We start from the raw sequence: 16,574 nt of genomic DNA on the forward strand, positions 1-16,574 counted from the left end.
GCGCTCGAGGCAACATTCTTAGCTATTTAAATCTTTAAATTTACATCTTCCTCCAGCGTCAAGTAATTGAACTAACTCCGGGCTTGTTCCTTTAATTGAACAAAAATATCTAGTCTTCCTGCTGCTCGTCTGATGTGGGAAACTAATTTCAGCCAAAGGCGAGAAAAATTCGGTTGTTAAGTCCAAATAGTTTGCAACATATTCCTGTATACAAACAGATTTGCTTTGCTGTGTTTTCACTCGAGAATGTGGGCTATTATAACATTAGCTGTGTGCCAAAAGATTACTGAAGGTAATTGGAAAATAATTTTTAAAATTCAAATTTGTGACAAGAAAAGGGTTCTATCATGTTTCCCCCTTTGCACAACTAAAAACGGAACTGAAATTTATTGCTAGGCCTAATTGCTTATTTACAGAAATCTTAATTCATAATTTGTTCTCTGTTTGTAGGTTATTTGAATTCCCAACAAACTGCGTTTTAAAAACACTTTAAGGTCATGAGATGTGTTTTGTAATGTTTCATTTAAATGTACACATTAATATACCCAAAGGGTCTGGTATGTTTTATTTTCATCATAAACATTTGTTGTATTGACATCTGATGTTTGTTTGAGACCGCTACTAAAACAGTATTTTATCTGGCGTTTTCGTGCTGCGTTCCCTAAGGAAACGTTTTGGTTATGTTGCAAAAGCGCGTTTAGTTTGGTCACTGGTTGGCGCCAGATGTCAAGGTACAGAACATTTTAAGCAGGATACAGTATCCTTTTTGCAAAAATGTTTTCAGCACAATGAGCCTGTCTTCCACCTGAAAGCTGTGTGCCATCAAAGCATCTCTATCTAGCCGCGCGCAAAAAAATGAAACGGCGCGTTTGGCTCGAGGCGCTTGTGTGGGCGCAATGCATATCATATACGTCCTTTATAGTTTTCATGGCCAGCAGAACATTATTAGAACGCTGAGAGAAACATATTAAATCAAATTAAGAAGATAAATTATTTTAAGCCTGTAAAGAAATGCCTGGAAAAGAAACATAAATCAAAATGACTGGAAAAAATAAACAGAATTCATAAATCATAATACAGTGTATGCCGTTTAAAACAAAAGATTGTTTCTGTTTTGGTCGGTGAAGGTTAATCAAAGACATGCACACAGGTAACCTAGTAAACCGTTATCCTGGCGCATGCATATATCTTTGTTCAGACGCGGCAAGTAGATGAATAAATGACGATGCGTTTAAAACACATATAGCTATACGCGTACTTCCAAATGTGAATAGCAAGATCAAATGTTGTTCTTGTAACTCGCCCCAGCTCAGGCAGGGTTGAGCTAATTGTAGCCTAATCCTGCCCCGGGGCGTTTGGAGAGCCTTGAGCAAGAATTCTTGTTCAGCTGTCCTCTGTTATTCGGGCTGGAACGCTGTGCCTTCGACGCACTCTCACGCTTCAACAAAAAAGAGCAAGAAAGGAAAAAAAGCGAGACTAAGACACGCCACGATCGATCTCATGTTTTAAAGAGGGCTGAAGATACATTTACAGCTATGTCTTCCAAGGTAAGGACGCAGCCTTGACTGACTCCCCTTGTAGCTTTTGTGGAAAGTGTCTGTAGCAGTCTATGGTCTGTGTTTTAAGCGAGTTTTTAAAGCCACAGCGACCTATATAGCGCTGCGTTTGCACCGGCGTTAGATTTCGCTGGATTCTGTACCAAGAGCTCTTGGAGTGCCGAGAAAACATTACGAAAAAGTTCTTTCTAAAGGACGAGCAACCTTCATCAGAGACAGTCTGCTAGAATCCTCCTCAGATTGCGTCGGACATCCTAAAATGTTTGAAACGGTACGGTGGATTCTGTCAAATTCTCGAATGTTTCTCGAGTGCATCTTTGCGTTCGTTCTCAGTGTGTCGTGCTCTTGCAGTTTTAGATCAGGGAGGGCTGATTTGAGTATACTATGAGAGGTCAGAGCACTACTGTATGCCCATTGCGCACAGGAAGTGCGGTACAGAGAGTTGTAGGGCTATTTTACGCACTCCGGGTATCTGGCGCAGTTTTTGACATCACAAACTATTATTTCTGACTTTGATGATATCTAATTTTTCACTCACACTCTTAACGTTTGCTTTCTACCTAGTGTGTGTTTAGCTTAAATATGAAGAGTTCAGATGCAAAAACCTCTAAATGCCGTCTAAAATGTTCTTCTAAAATGAGCATTTATATCAGGCTCTTATATTTGTGTTCAGTTATTTCACTTTAATTGCACAAGACCTATACATTACCATCAGAGTAAAATTACTGAACCTAATCATAATATATATATATGAAATTTACGAACGTTACAGTTAAGGGCAATTTCGAGACTGACATCACTAAAACTAATGATAACTTGAAATGACTAATTGAGTGAGATGTTGATTCATACCGCTTTGACGGATTCAGTGTTCATTCAGAGAAGATTCTGTCAGACTGATTCTAAGTTATGATTCTTTTAGAGTGATTCATTAAAAGAACCGGCTCGTACGAGTCACTTGTTCGTTGTGGGACTACTGGTATAGTTGAATGTTTGCTTTTCGGATTTTACAAGAAATGTATGATTTATTTGCATTATTTGGCGGTACTGGTGTTATAATTTCATCAAACGCAAACACTCACAATTCTGAAAAAAAAATAATATATATATATATATTAGCCATGGCGCTGTAGTCACTGACAGATTTTTTTAATATTGTGAAAAGTGGGGTAGAAATCCAGTGTGTGTGTGTGTGTGTGTGCGTGTAATATTTCAGTTGTTTGTCTTTTATAGAAAAATAACATTTTAAAACTTTACTATAGCTGACCAATTTCATTTTAAACAAAAGGCTAAACACAAGATACATCATCCGATACAGGACTATGTAAGTCTCTGATGTACACCATGGGCACACATTGCTCCAGGCATTGTGCCTCTGGAAATGGGACTTTAACCATCTGTTTAGATGTAATTGTTCGTTACTCCAAACAAAGGTCATATGCCACAGTAGCAGTCAAGCATCATGGTCCCTATGGTTTTAATGTAGAGCTGTAATTACTCAGGAGAGGACAATGACTTCAGATCTCTTAATGTTGCATGATTTCGAATCTTTTGCACTAACTGAAACTTTATGACGCAGCATCATTTAGATTTTTATATTTGACCTTGTGGGAGTTCAAGTTTTATTTACCCTCATTTTTGGCTTCAATTCAAAATGTTGATTCATTTGCTCTCAGAAACTTTTAAAGAACTCAAAAGCTGTTAGTGAAGAGGTGTTTTGCGTCTCACACATTCGCCCAATATCTTTAATTAGGAGTTTACACTTTTTCCCTCTCTTTCCCTGGAGGTAGACACCTACAGTACTAGGATCCATCCCTCTCTCTCTCTCGCTCTCCTTCTCCCTCTCTCCCTTTCGTGCTTGCTAATAAGCATCACTCCATTTCTCCCCTCCGGTTCTATGAAAAAAGGAGGGGAAAAAAACGGCAGGCAAATTTTCTTAATTAGACTTGTGGTACTAATTCTTAAGGTAAAAACACAATTTAAGGGAAGAAGTAAAAGTGATCTCCCGTGTGCTTGCAGGCCAGAATCGCACCTTAGATCTCGGAGATTGAAGGGGAAAGGGGAACCAGGAGCTGTTTATTTGATACTGTGCTGTTTGTACAGGAGGGAAGGAGCATGTCTCGGCTGTCTTTGACCCGGTCCCCAGTGTCTCCTCTGGCCACTCAGGGAATCCCACTGCCGGCTCAGCTGACTAAATTGAACGCTCCAGTCCACATTGACGTAGGCGGGCACATGTACACCAGCAGTCTGGCCACCCTCACCAAATACCCAGACTCCAGGTAAGACCTGTTGTGATTTGATGCTGACCTTTTTGGGGTGTTTATGATGTAAAACTGTGTCATTGTCATGTTTAGCTGTCGTGAGAAGTTATGTTGTAGTTCTGTGGTCCAACTTCATTTTTGCTTTTGTAACCTAAATTTCCTCAATTTAGCAGTGCATTTATGTGTAAATAGAGCGATGCATTAAAATGCTCAACTTTTAAATGACTTAAAAGCCACTTGTAGAGTCATGCAATTCCTACCTGATGCATCCATCCCAACTGTAATCTACGGAGGTTTGCGGATAAAGTGAGGTAAAGGGACACCACCTGTTAGAGACGTTTGTGTGTGTGTATAAGATGGGAAAAGAGTGTGAGAGCTTTGCCACATCTGTTCAGGTTAACAGAGAGCGTGGCTCGCTCTGATTTATTAATGGATATGGAGCGAGAGAGCAATGGGAAGGAGGGAGGAGAGGAAAATGGGGGGAGGGTGAAAAGCAGGCAGCATTTTAATTGCTTTTTGGAAAAAAAAAAAGAGAGGCTGAGATGAAAAACTAAGATTGCCTAAAGCTATATGGTGAAATTCTAACTGGGGGAACGGCAAGACCATATGAGAAAAGGACCACCCGAGGCACAAAAGGGGGAATTGGTTTTCTTATTAAGTGTTTTGCATCGGTTTCCAGAATGAGGGAGAGAAAGAAAGAACGGAAGAATGAAATAGGATGAGAGAATGAAATAAGAACATTTTGAAAAGATAAAGTCGATTCATCCGAAGAACAGAAATAGCGTACAACATAATTCCAAACGCTTGACCCCATTCCAGCAATTAAATCAGGTTAAATAATCAACTTGTATGTTTGCCGTTAAACTTATTTCAAATGTAATGTGAAGTGAAAGCAGTTTTTTTGAGAATAACTTTTACATTATTACATGATAAGAGCAAAACCATTCTTAATGTAGTGTAGTGCTTGCATAAAACTTTAAAACAAAATACTTCTTTAAATTGAAAACCACTGATTTATTTTTTTTCCCCCTTCAGAATCAGTCGCCTGTTCAACGGCACAGAACCGATTGTTTTGGACAGTCTGAAGCAGCATTATTTTATCGACAGGGATGGAGAGATATTCCGCTATATCCTGAGCTACCTGAGAACCAGCAAACTGCTTCTTCCTGACGACTTCAAGGTAACGTTCACATACCCAGTGTCTCTTCAGCAGGTCAAAACTTTCATTTAGTTCCTCTTTTAGCATCACGTTAATAGCCTTGAGCTGAAACACGTAAGAAGGACTCAGAACTGCACGGCAGTTTTATTCAATTTCCATGTGTTTGGAACTATCTTAAGCTTTATGTCTCAAATATTCCTGGATGCTTGTTGAATACTACGATTATCAATTTCCAAGGTTTGTCATGTGCCTTTGCACCATTTTGAACAGATTTATGTATCCTTTTTTTGGGACATTGCTTGCACATTTTCTGCAGTCTTCACCAAAATTCATCTTGCGATAAAGCTTCACAAACCTGAGTGATTGGATTTTTGTTGTATGACTTTTTCCCTAACCTTTTTGCTGGAAAAGATGGCAGACAGGACGTAAGACATTTTGGCAAATCTTGGCGAAGTATATTTAGAGCAAAATAAAATAAAATAAATAGCAATATAAATTTATAGCTAAATAAAATAAAATATGTAATAAAATAAAAATAGAATAGAAAAATTCAGGCTCAAAATAGTGTGAAGTACAATTTCTGATTTCAAACATACTTCTTGGTCTTGGTCATTCCTTTGCATATTGTTAGAAAACTTTCCAACTTGGCCTGCGGATGCCAAGCATATTTATAGCAAGACAAAATAAAGTAACATAGAAATAGAAACTAAATTCTGAGGTTTAATTTCACAAACATTGGCTTAATTGAAAACTATTTGTTCTTCTAGAAGATTTTGCGCTTGAAAACCGTGCAGCGCATCCAGCTTCATTTGTCCATATGGATATGGCCTAAAGACTAAATTTGCTCTTCTGTGGGCCGTTGCTTTTACATTCTCTTTCCCAAAAAATGTATAGCAAAATAAAATAAAAAATAAAGTAAAAAACTGAATAACAAAGAACCCTAAAATCTAAGGTGAAGTTTAAAGTTGGACTCAAAATAGTGTGAAATGCAATTTCTGACTTCAAGCACACATATCTACGAGTCTTTTCTTCAATGCCAGTAGATAAATTGAAGTATTATGCCCGCCTCAGTCAAAAATCAGATAGGTAAAGGTATTTTTTTCAATGGGATTAATTAGAGTGAGACTAGTCATTTGTGCCTCAGGCTCGTGGCTAGCTTTCCTCCACTGTGGAGACCGTTTGATAACAGAACATAAAATATGTAACTGCACAGAGGCTCATCATTACATCCCATTATGCTTAGCTTTTCACACTTTTCGCCTATCAAACCTCACCGTGCCTTGACCTGCGAGAGCGGGAAAACTCTGAATAGTTTCAGATGAAGCTGTACATAAGCGAACGATGCATGTCGTCAGATGGAGCAGCACCTCCTGTGAGAGATGATGGGATACGTTTGGTCTCCTCCCAGATGTCTGTTACGTCTGTGAATTCATTAGACTCGACTTATTGGCTTAATTGACAACATTTTGTTCTTCTAGAAGAGTTTGCGCTTGAAAACCGTGCAGCGCATCCAGCTTCATTTGTCCATATGGATATGGCCTAAAGACTAAATTTGCTCTTCTGTGGGCCGTTGCTTTTACATTCTCTTTCCCAAAAGTGAGTCACAGAAGAAGCCCTGTAAAAACATACCCAGCCTTCGCTGCAGACCTGGGAAAGAAGCGCAGCTTGTTTTTCTTTGAATTAGCAAGAGCCCGAAGGCCTAAAGTCTCTGTATCCATGTTGTCAGCACCAGTATGGGCTAAAGAAAGGAACATAGGGAATAAAGAGGGAGAGAAAGAAGAGAGGCTGAGGGAGGGGTGTGGGTAAGAAAACAACTCCTTTTCTTGTGGTAATTGTAAAAGAGCGTTGTGTCTAAGATGGTCGGTGCTATTGTTCTCCGTGGCGTAGCCTGCAGTGGAATGAGTAGTCTTACAGGGTGGGGATGAAGAGCCAGCAGGGTCGAGATCATAGCTATCTCTCACGGCCACTGAGGAAATAGGCCACCAGGCGCAGAACCCAAGAATGCTATCAGAGTTTCGAGCAGAAATGGCTTTCAGGCCACATGTTTGGGGTCTGAGAGACCCCAAGGCCCTTTTAATATCTCCGAAAACATTAACATTAAACACTTCATGACTTTTCCTAATCTAATGAAAACTGGCAAAATTTGAACTTGATAACATCCATCAAACGTCCTCACTGTTTGGGGTCTCAAGACCCCAGGTATATTTGACAATTTCAAACATTTTCTGATTTTTTTTTTCCTTGAAAATGTTTGCTTTAATAAGATCAAACTATATACTACTATTAATATTATATAAGGAGCTTTAATTGGGCTTTAAATAGGTCAAAGGAACTTATTAAAAGAGTTTATTTATTATTTGTATTTACAATCTTCATCATTTTCATCCCAACACTAACATTTTTAAATAATGTGTTACATATTATGATTTTTTTGTTGTTGTCATATTTAATAGTTGTTTTAAACATGTCATTTTTAGTTTTAGTTATTTTAGTACCTCAAGATAAAGTAAACAAAAATGAGAAACATTGCCTTGGCAACTAACTAAACATTTTATTATTTTTAAGTATCTACAGAACATCAGGTTTCATATTTAGATGTTTTTCTTCAAATCAAACTTGTAGTATTGGTAAAAATGAAGATAAGAAAAGCTTAAATTGCTAAATAAAATCTGTGTTCATGCAGTATTGCACAAGTAATGCAGCTAACTTTGGTTTATCATTCATTTTCCTCAATATATGCCTATACCACCATGTTTACAAGGAAAAATTTTAATATTTGAATTTTTGCAGTGTTTGTAATGGCAGGACTGAGGCATGTTGCCATCTGGTTTAGTGGTGAATGAAAGGCGAGTGTAAGTGGGGTAAATGTGCTGGAGGGTGAAGGACGCCTCAGGCAGAGGCAGCAATCTGTGCTGTCCGAACATAGAGTCTGTGAGTGAGGGGAGAGCCGGGGGGCTTAACCCCCACCGCTCGCCCTGTCCTGGCTAAAGATGGGTCAGATAGGCACAATTGCTCCATGTGTTCTGGGTTCATGCTCAATGCTAAACAACATGTGATTTGAAACATGCAATATTTAATCATTATGTGGTATTGAATTTCTTCATTTTTTTTCTGATATTATTAGTCCATCATGTTCTTCCTAGTGGAGAATTTAAATCTAAAATATCTTTATAGTGATGGAAAATAAGTCAGTAGTCAATTTTTGTTTGTTTCTGTTCTTACACTAGGTGGTTTGCTCACTTGGTTATTTCTTTGGTTAATGGGTTGTTTGTGCATTTGATTGTTTATTTGTATGGTCATTCTTTTGCTCACTTGATGGATTTTGTTTGCTCATTTGTTCTCTCACTTGGTGGATTTTGCTCATTCATTCTTTCACTTGGTGGATTTTGCTCATTCATTCTTTCACTTGGTGGATTTTGTTTGCTCATTCGTTCTCTCATTTTGTGGATTTTGTTTGCTCATTCATTCTCTCCCTTGGTGGTGTTTGCTCATTCGTTCTCTCACTTCGTGTTTGCTCACGTGGTGGTTTGTTTGTTTGCTCATCCATTAACTCACTTAGTGGTTTGTTTGTTTGCTCATCCATTAACTCACTTAGTGGTTTGTTTGTTTGCTCATTCGTTCTCTCACTCAGTGGTTTGTTTGTTTGCTCATTCGTTCTCTCACTCAGTGGTTTGTTTGTTTGCTCATCCATTAACTCACTTAGTGGTTTGTTTGTTTGCTCATTCGTTCTCTCACTCAGTGGTTTGTTTGTTTGCTCATTCGTTCTCTCACTTAGTGGTTTGTTTGTTTGCTCATTCGTTCTCTCACTCAGTGGTTTGTTTGTTTGCTCATTCGTTCTCTCACTCAGTGGTTTGTTTGTTTGCTCATTCGTTCTCTCACTCAGTGGTTTGTTTGTTTGCTCATTCGTTCTCTCACTCAGTGGTTTGTTTGTTTGCTCATTCGTTCTCTCACTCAGTGGTTTGTTTGTTTGCTCATTCGTTCTCTCACTTAGTGGTTTGTTTGTTTGCTCATTCGTTCTCTCACTTAGTGGTTTGTTTGTTTGCTCATTCGTTCTCTCACTCAGTGGTTTGTTTGTTTGCTCATTCGTTCTCTCACTTAGTGGTTTGTTTGTTTGCTCATTCGTTCTCTCACTTAGTGGTTTGTTTGTTTGCTCATCCATTAACTCACTTAGTGGTTTGTTTGTTTGCTCATTCGTTCTCTCACTTAGTGGTTTGTTTGTTTGCTCATTCGTTCTCTCACTTAGTGGTTTGTTTGTTTGCTCATCCATTAACTCACTTAGTGGTTTGTTTGTTTGCTCATCCATTAACTCACTTAGTGGTTTGTTTGTTTGCTCATTCGTTCTCTCACTCAGTGGTTTGTTTGTTTGCTCATTCGTTCTCTCACTTAGTGGTTTGTTTGTTTGCTCATTCGTTCTCTCACTTAGTGGTTTGTTTGTTTGCTCATTCGTTCTCTCACTTAGTGGTTTGTTTGTTTGCTCATTTGTTTACTCACTTAGTGGTTTGTTTGTTTGCTCATTTGTTTACTCACTTAGTGGTTTGTTTGTTTGCTCATTCGTTCTCTCACTCAGTGGTTTGTTTGTTTGCTCATTCGTTCTCTCACTCAGTGGTTTGTTTGTTTGCTCATTCATTCTCTCACTTAGTGGTTTGTTTGTTTGCTCATTCGTTCTCTCACTTAGTGGTTTGTTTGTTTGCTCATTCGTTCTCTCACTCAGTGGTTTGTTTGTTTGCTCATCCATTAACTCACTTAGTGGTTTGTTTGTTTGCTCATTTGTTTACTCACTTGGTGGTTTATGTCATTGTTCATTCATTTGCTCAGTGGGTTGTTTTTCAGTCAGTTGTTTGAGCATTTTTGGTCTGTTTTTTCATTCATTCACTCAATAGCTGGTTAATTTTCCCTGTTTGTTCAGTCATTACTTTGTACATTTGTTTGTTTTCTTATTTTTTCACCCACTTGTTTGTTAATTTGCTCAGCGCGTTGTTTTGTTTGCTCATTCATTAATGTGTTTGTGTATTGTTTTGTCCGCTCATTCAATCATTTGCTGGATGGATTATTTGTTTGTTTCTTTCTTTCCGTGCATACATTCACTTCCATGTGTTGTTCCCGCAGGAATTCCAGCTGCTGTACGAGGAGGCTCGGTATTACCAGCTGTTGCCCATGGTGAAAGAGCTGGAGCGCTGGAAACAGGACCGGGAGCAGCGGCGGGCGTCTCAGCCCTGTGAGTGCCTGGTGGTGCGGGTGACCCCTGACCTGGGCGAGAGGATTGCCATCAGTGGGGACAAGGCTCTCATAGAGGAAATTTTCCCAGAGACAGGGGACGTCATGTGCAATTCAGTCAACGCCGGCTGGAACCAGGATCCAACCCACGTTATTCGCTTTCCACTGAATGGCTACTGCAGGCTCAACTCTGTGCAGGTACAGCATTGTCAATGAGCAATACTTAAACAGTATTTGATGGTCATCACTGACTAATACACTACTGCTCAGAAACTGGGGGTCAGTAACATTTTTTAATGTTTTTGAAAAGTCTCTTATGCTCACCATAGCTGCATTTATTTGATCAAAAATACACTAAAACACAGCAGTAAAATATTATTACAAATTAAAACAACTGTTTTCTAGTTGATTATATTTTAAAATGTAGTTTACTCCTGAGATGGCAAAGCCTTTCAGCAGCCATTACTCCAGTCTTCAGTGTCACGTGATCCTTCAGAAATCATTCTAATATGCTGAATTGTTGCTCAAAAAACATTTTATCATCATCAGTGTTGAAAACAGTTGGGCTGCTTCACATTTTTGTGAAAACTGATAGATTTTTTTTTTTCAAGATTTTTGATAAATAGAACGTTTAAAAGGACAACATTTATTTGAAATATAAATATTTTGTAAAATAATAAATGTCTTTACTGTCACTCATGATGAAGTTAATGTATCCATGCTGAATAAATATATTAGTTCTTTCAAATAAACAAAAAATCTTAATGACCCAAACTTTTGTTTTGTAACGGCAGTATACTTGCGATTAATTAATGTCACAATGAAAAAAAATAATATTTTTTTCACTACAACGCACGAGTTGGAAATGCTGGCTTGAACCTGGAATGCAACATCACAATCCCCAAAAATGGTCAAAAAAATAAAATTAATAATTAAATGTAAATATTGAAATTAAATAAAAAAATAAATAAATAATACTGTCATCACTTTTAATGAGTCTATTAGAGCATTTGCAGAACTTGAAAGTTTTGACTTGGACTTTAGTTGATGGCTGGGATATTGAGCGTGCTGTGCTGATGTGTTTCGGAAGCAGTTTGACTGCTGCCTGCCAACCAGAAGAGATGTGCGAGGGTGCAAGATGTAGTAGGCAGGTGTGGATGAAGGTGTGGCTCCACAGCTGCAGAGGTGCAGTTATGCCCCATGTGACCTTCTCACATACTCCACGATTTGGCTGTTTGAAAGGTGCTAAAACAAACACACATCCCGGCGTGCACACGGACACATGTTTTATAATGTCCGATACCTTGAATCCTGGAGGCGATGCTAATGTGGGGAATATGCAGTCATGAAACCGAGAGGAGAAGAGAGGGAAATGATATGCATAATTTATTTTTAACTCGTCCTTAAGACAAATCTCTCCGTTTGAAAAAGTGCTCCAACATTTCTGTGCCTGAAGCGTTTTAAACACACATGCTACATTTTTAATACTGTACTTTGGTTTCTTTGAACAACCTAAACTGGTTTACGCTACTTTTTTACACATGCCTAATTGACTTACTGTATAACTAATTAGTGTGTCTGATAACACTTATTTTTTTGCGCACTTAACTGACTGAATTTTAAGTGAGTCTTTGTCACACATCTCGGGTGTTCGCAAAAACCCACCTATGAAATATGAGAAGATAGATCAGAGAGGAATGACAGAGGGGAGAGATATGGAAAAAGACAGAGTGAGAGAGCCAGTTTGTTGCCAAGAAATTGTAGCCGTTTACTGTAAGAAAGTTAGTAAGTGATGCAACCATCAACGCAGTGAGTGTAATGTCAAAATCATAAGCCTTCAGATATCGATGCCTGAATACTTGAGAGGCTTGTGACACTATATGTTTATTCTGTCTTTAGTAAGAGCTCTAGATTCGGATGTATTAAACGAATGGATTAAATACAAATTAAAGGTATATTTCACCCAGATTTCATTCTGAAGAATACAAAAGAAGAAGATACTGTTTTTGATCATACAATGAAAGTCAATGGACACTGAACTCATTAAATGATCAGCAAATACGGAGGCATTTTTCAAAATCATCTTTTCTTCATGAGGGCGAGTAAATCATGATACAGATTTAATTTTTCGATGGACTATCCCTTTGAGACACATTTTCCAAATTCATTGGAAAAAGTTTGAAAATCACACAAAAAGAAGGAACTTCAAAGTCAAACGATTTGTGTATTAAAACTTGCTTCTGTAACACTGATGCAACCGAAACCTTACACGAGCCTTAATGTCGATATATGTTCTTGAAAAGGTGCTTCAAAACGCAATCTTTCTTTGTGCACGGTAGGCCCTTGAATCATCTGCTGATGTCTTTCATACCTCATCTGTGCGTAAGTCATAAGAAGCGTTCATTTCCTCTACAAGTTTCTCCACAGCCTCAACTTCCAAAGTGAGGATAAGGGTGGACATTTTTTCTCAGGCCCTGTGCAGTTCAACTGATTCCTTCGTCTTCTCTTTTTTTTTTTTTTTTTGCAGAGGGACTTTTATCTGGCTCTGTAGCCCAGAGCCAGAACTTTCATTTTCATGTGAAGCACACTTGAAAGAAGTGCAAGAGTAAGTGAATACTCAAGGCTGCATGTATTGAATTTCAAAAAAATCTACAAGCACTCCAACAGATAAAACATTTCGTTGGCTTTTTGCGGCGGCAGGAATGACAGCGACAGCGGCCGCCCAGAGACGGCTCTCGGTGAGGGATCTCTGACAGTAGCCAAGATTGTGTGTATTGGGTTTGTAATGAAAGAGCTGGGCGGCTTCAGTGTGGGCTGTCAGTGGGGGAGCCTATTCTCATTTGACTCCGCATCAAACCCCTGTAAACAGCCCAGGGGATGTCTGCTCGCTCCTCCTCATCCCGGGTGGATGGTCTGGAGTGAGAAATGTCTGAGGGTAATGCAAGCGTGAAGTTGTTGATAGCACTGTTACTGAGATTGCACATTTTAAATGCGTCTTGATGCAACTATGTGAAGTGCTGATAGAGTGGCATAAATAGGAGTTTACTTCCAAAAAACTCATTTCTCATATTCAATGGAGAACTTGAACTCTAAATACAGACAAAAATTTCTGTGGTTTCTTTTAGGTCTTAGAGAGAGTGTTGCAAGGTGTCGTCTTAGTGCAATTATCTGAAGTACTGATGGAGTAGCATGAATGAGAGTTTATTTTATGGAAACGTCATCTTAAAATCTCTAAATAAAACTACCCTGGTTTCTCTTAGGTCCTGGACAAATGGTGCCAGAAAGGGTTGCCATCTTGATGCAATTATGTGAAGCATAAATTGTTTACTCCAAAAACTCATACTGAGTTTCTCAAATTGAACAAAGAACTTCTCAAGATACTAACAGAGAAGCTCCGGAAAGTTTCAACATGGCATTTGTCTTGATGCAACTATATGAAGCACTGATAGAGAGGCATAAATAGTTTGCTTTGGAAAAACTTTATCTCAGAATATTGATAATTCTCCCTGGTTTCTTCCAGGTCCTGTATAGACTGTTGCAGAGGGGTTCAGTCTGGTGCCGTCTTGATGCATTTATGCAAAGTGCTGATACCTTTGCATGAATAGGAGATTACTTGATTTCATTTATGGAAAACATCTCAAAACAATAAAAAAAACTCCACTGGTTTCTCTTTAGGTCCTGGAGAGATGGTTCCAGAATGGGTTGCTATCTTGATGCAATTATGCAAAGAGTTGCAAATTATTTACTCAAATAACTCAAAAGTTTCTCAGATTTAACAAAGAACTTTTCTAAATAATAAAAATGTCCCTGGTTTCTCCTGGGTCCTGGAGTAACAGTTCCATAAAGTTTCAAAATGGAATTTGTCTCGATGCAACTATGAAGCTCTGATAGAGTGGCGAAAAATTCCCTTGGTTTCTGTTAGGTCCTAGAGAGACTGTTGCAGAAGGTTTCGTCTTGATGCAATTATGTGAAGCGCTGATACGAGAAGCTGTCCAGCTAGGTCCTGTAGAGACTGATTGCAAAGGGTTTCAGTCTGGAGCCATCTTGATACATTTATGTGAAGTGATGATACCTTTCTATAAACATGAGTTTAGTTCATTTATTTTTTTGGGAAACTTCATCTCAAAATACCACTGGTTTAGTTTAGATCCTGAAGAGACTTTTTCTAAAAGGGTTCAGCATTGCACCTTTGATTTGTTTTATAAGAGAGCATACATTTTCAAAACTTACTGTCCCTGGTTTTTCCTTGGTCCTGTAGGGTTTGGTATGGTGGTGTCTTGTCTCAATTAGGTGTAGTACTGATACAGAGGTTCTCATATTGTATGGAAAACTTCTCAAAATACTCAAAAATGGTCCTGTTTCTCTTAGGTCCCGGAGAGACTGTTGGTATATAAATTCATATAGTTGAAGTACAGAGTTTCTCATATTATAGCAATATACTAATAATGTGCTTGGTTTCTCTTAGGTTCTGGAGAGACTGTTCCAGAAAGGCTTCAGCATGGTGGCGTCGTGCGGCGGGGGTGTGGACTCCTCCCAGTTCAGCGAATACATCCTGAGTCGGGAAGACAGACGGTGTCAGACTAGCCACACGCCCATCAGGATAAAACAGGAGCCTCTGGACTAGCCGACTCTTGTGCCAACCACAAACACCTCAGTCTGCTTTCGAAAGAATAAAAATGCCAGCGAACAAATAGAAGACTTAATTTGCAAGAGGAGTTTGTTTCATCTCTTTGGACTCCAAGAGGACTCAAATCTTAGTAAATGTATTTCATCTACGACCCCAAATCTGCTCCAAAATATGCTTTATAAACCCAAGCGAGTCACAAGATGGCTTTTCATCTGCTGACCTCTAGTTGAACTTTTTAGCTGTTACTTTGGATCCAGTCATGAAAAATTCATTCATAGGTCTGTATTTCCACAGTACAGATCCATATAGGTTTGCCATTGTATGTGCATAAAAGAGCGAAAAGAGGAACTCTACAAGGAAGTTGCATTCATGGCGAGCGCACCTTCCGGCTAGAACACTTTCAAATGATGCAGCAGTCTGGTCTACAAGCTCCCGGGTGAAATTAACCACAAAATACAAAGTCTGTCCCTCTGATCCATTTTTAATCTAGATATCTAATGTTCTCATTTTCCAGTCTCATCTATGTAAATCAGTTCTTTTATGACCTACAGGTTTATTGCTGTTGTCTCACTACATGAAGGATACGAGAGCAGTTCTCAGAAGTCATTTGGTTGTAAGTGTGGCCTGGATTCGGCCGCATAGACGCTTTGACTTAAGGCTACGTGGCGGTTAAAGCGGACGGTCTGGTAATGCATTCAGTGTTAGGCAGAGAGGCTTTTTGTTTGAGCATGTCTAAAGGGAAACCTGGACTCATGTGGGCGAGCTTTTCTGATGGCATCACCAAATCCTCTACTTTTTTTCAGGTGCCCGTTTTCTTCAAAACTAACCCTGAACTAGTCGCTAGGTCATTATACATAATTGCTTTGAGCAAACAGTTAAAAAGTAAAGATCTTTTGTAGTTACAGTGTCTAAAACAGCAGCTTGTTTAATGAAGGCACCTTTTGGAAAAATTTGTTTAGTCAGATTGTTAATGAATACAGCACTTTCAGGGGGCGATACTCGGACCGTTTGAGAAGAGGGGAATTACTGTGCCCCTTAAGGCCTAGAGACGGAGTGGCTACGTGTCAGACTTCTCTCCAGGAGTTAAGGTCACTTTCCCACAATCCCTTTTACTCACTCTCCCTTAGCAAAACAGCGCAATCAGAGCCACTCGGAGAGAGACTGAGGGAGAATAAACTTGAAAGGTTAACTTGGTGGCTGGTAAATAGACTGAATTGCATAATGTGTTGTAAAAAGGCACATTTAATAAGAGTTCTTTGCCTCGCAATTTCAAAAGGAAGGGTCACTGAAATGTCACAGATATGTTGTTATGCTAAGTGTTGTCTTAACTGGCCAGCGTTTCTTTTCATATTTTCTTGATTTGTTGAACATAAAGGCTCACGGACGCTTTGCAGGCCCCCCTGAATGCAACTTATCTCGCTGCTGCGCAACTGCCATTTGGTTTTCGATTTCAAGGACAAGAACATTAAAAATATGATTATCAGAGAAGCTGCGTCGTGCATAAATCTTAATTTAAATACTGCTCTAAATGGATGTTGTGTCAAGATGTATATTGCAGTATGGTCCAAATGTATATTATTTAAATAAAACATTTTTTTTAATGGATTATTATTGATATGAATCATAGTGGTATGTCAGGCATGTGTTTATTTGAATTGTCACATTCTTTTTGTAATCGGTGTTGATAAACTTTTAATAAATTGTTGGAGTTCTTTCCCTATTTTAAACCACTGGTAGCATGCATGTGAATGTGTCAG

General features: G+C 38.8%; 1 protein-coding gene across 1 annotated transcript; it reads left to right on the top strand.

Moving 5' to 3' along the window:
- The first annotated feature begins 1,196 nt into the window (after positions 1 to 1,196).
- LOC306866421 (BTB/POZ domain-containing protein kctd15-like) lies at positions 1,197 to 16,546 on the top strand. The gene is made up of 5 exons (XM_079411626.1): positions 1,197 to 1,547; positions 3,660 to 3,835; positions 4,853 to 4,997; positions 10,083 to 10,388; positions 14,656 to 16,546. The coding sequence occupies exons 1-5, from the start codon at positions 1,536 to 1,538 to the stop codon at positions 14,812 to 14,814; spliced, it is 798 nt and encodes a 265-aa protein (XP_079267752.1). The 5' UTR covers positions 1,197 to 1,535; the 3' UTR covers positions 14,815 to 16,546.
- The last annotated feature ends 28 nt before the right edge of the window (positions 16,547 to 16,574 follow it).

Source organism: Barbus barbus, assembly GCF_936440315.1.
Source record: "Barbus barbus genome assembly, chromosome: 48".
Classification (NCBI taxonomy): domain Eukaryota; kingdom Metazoa; phylum Chordata; class Actinopteri; order Cypriniformes; family Cyprinidae; genus Barbus; species Barbus barbus.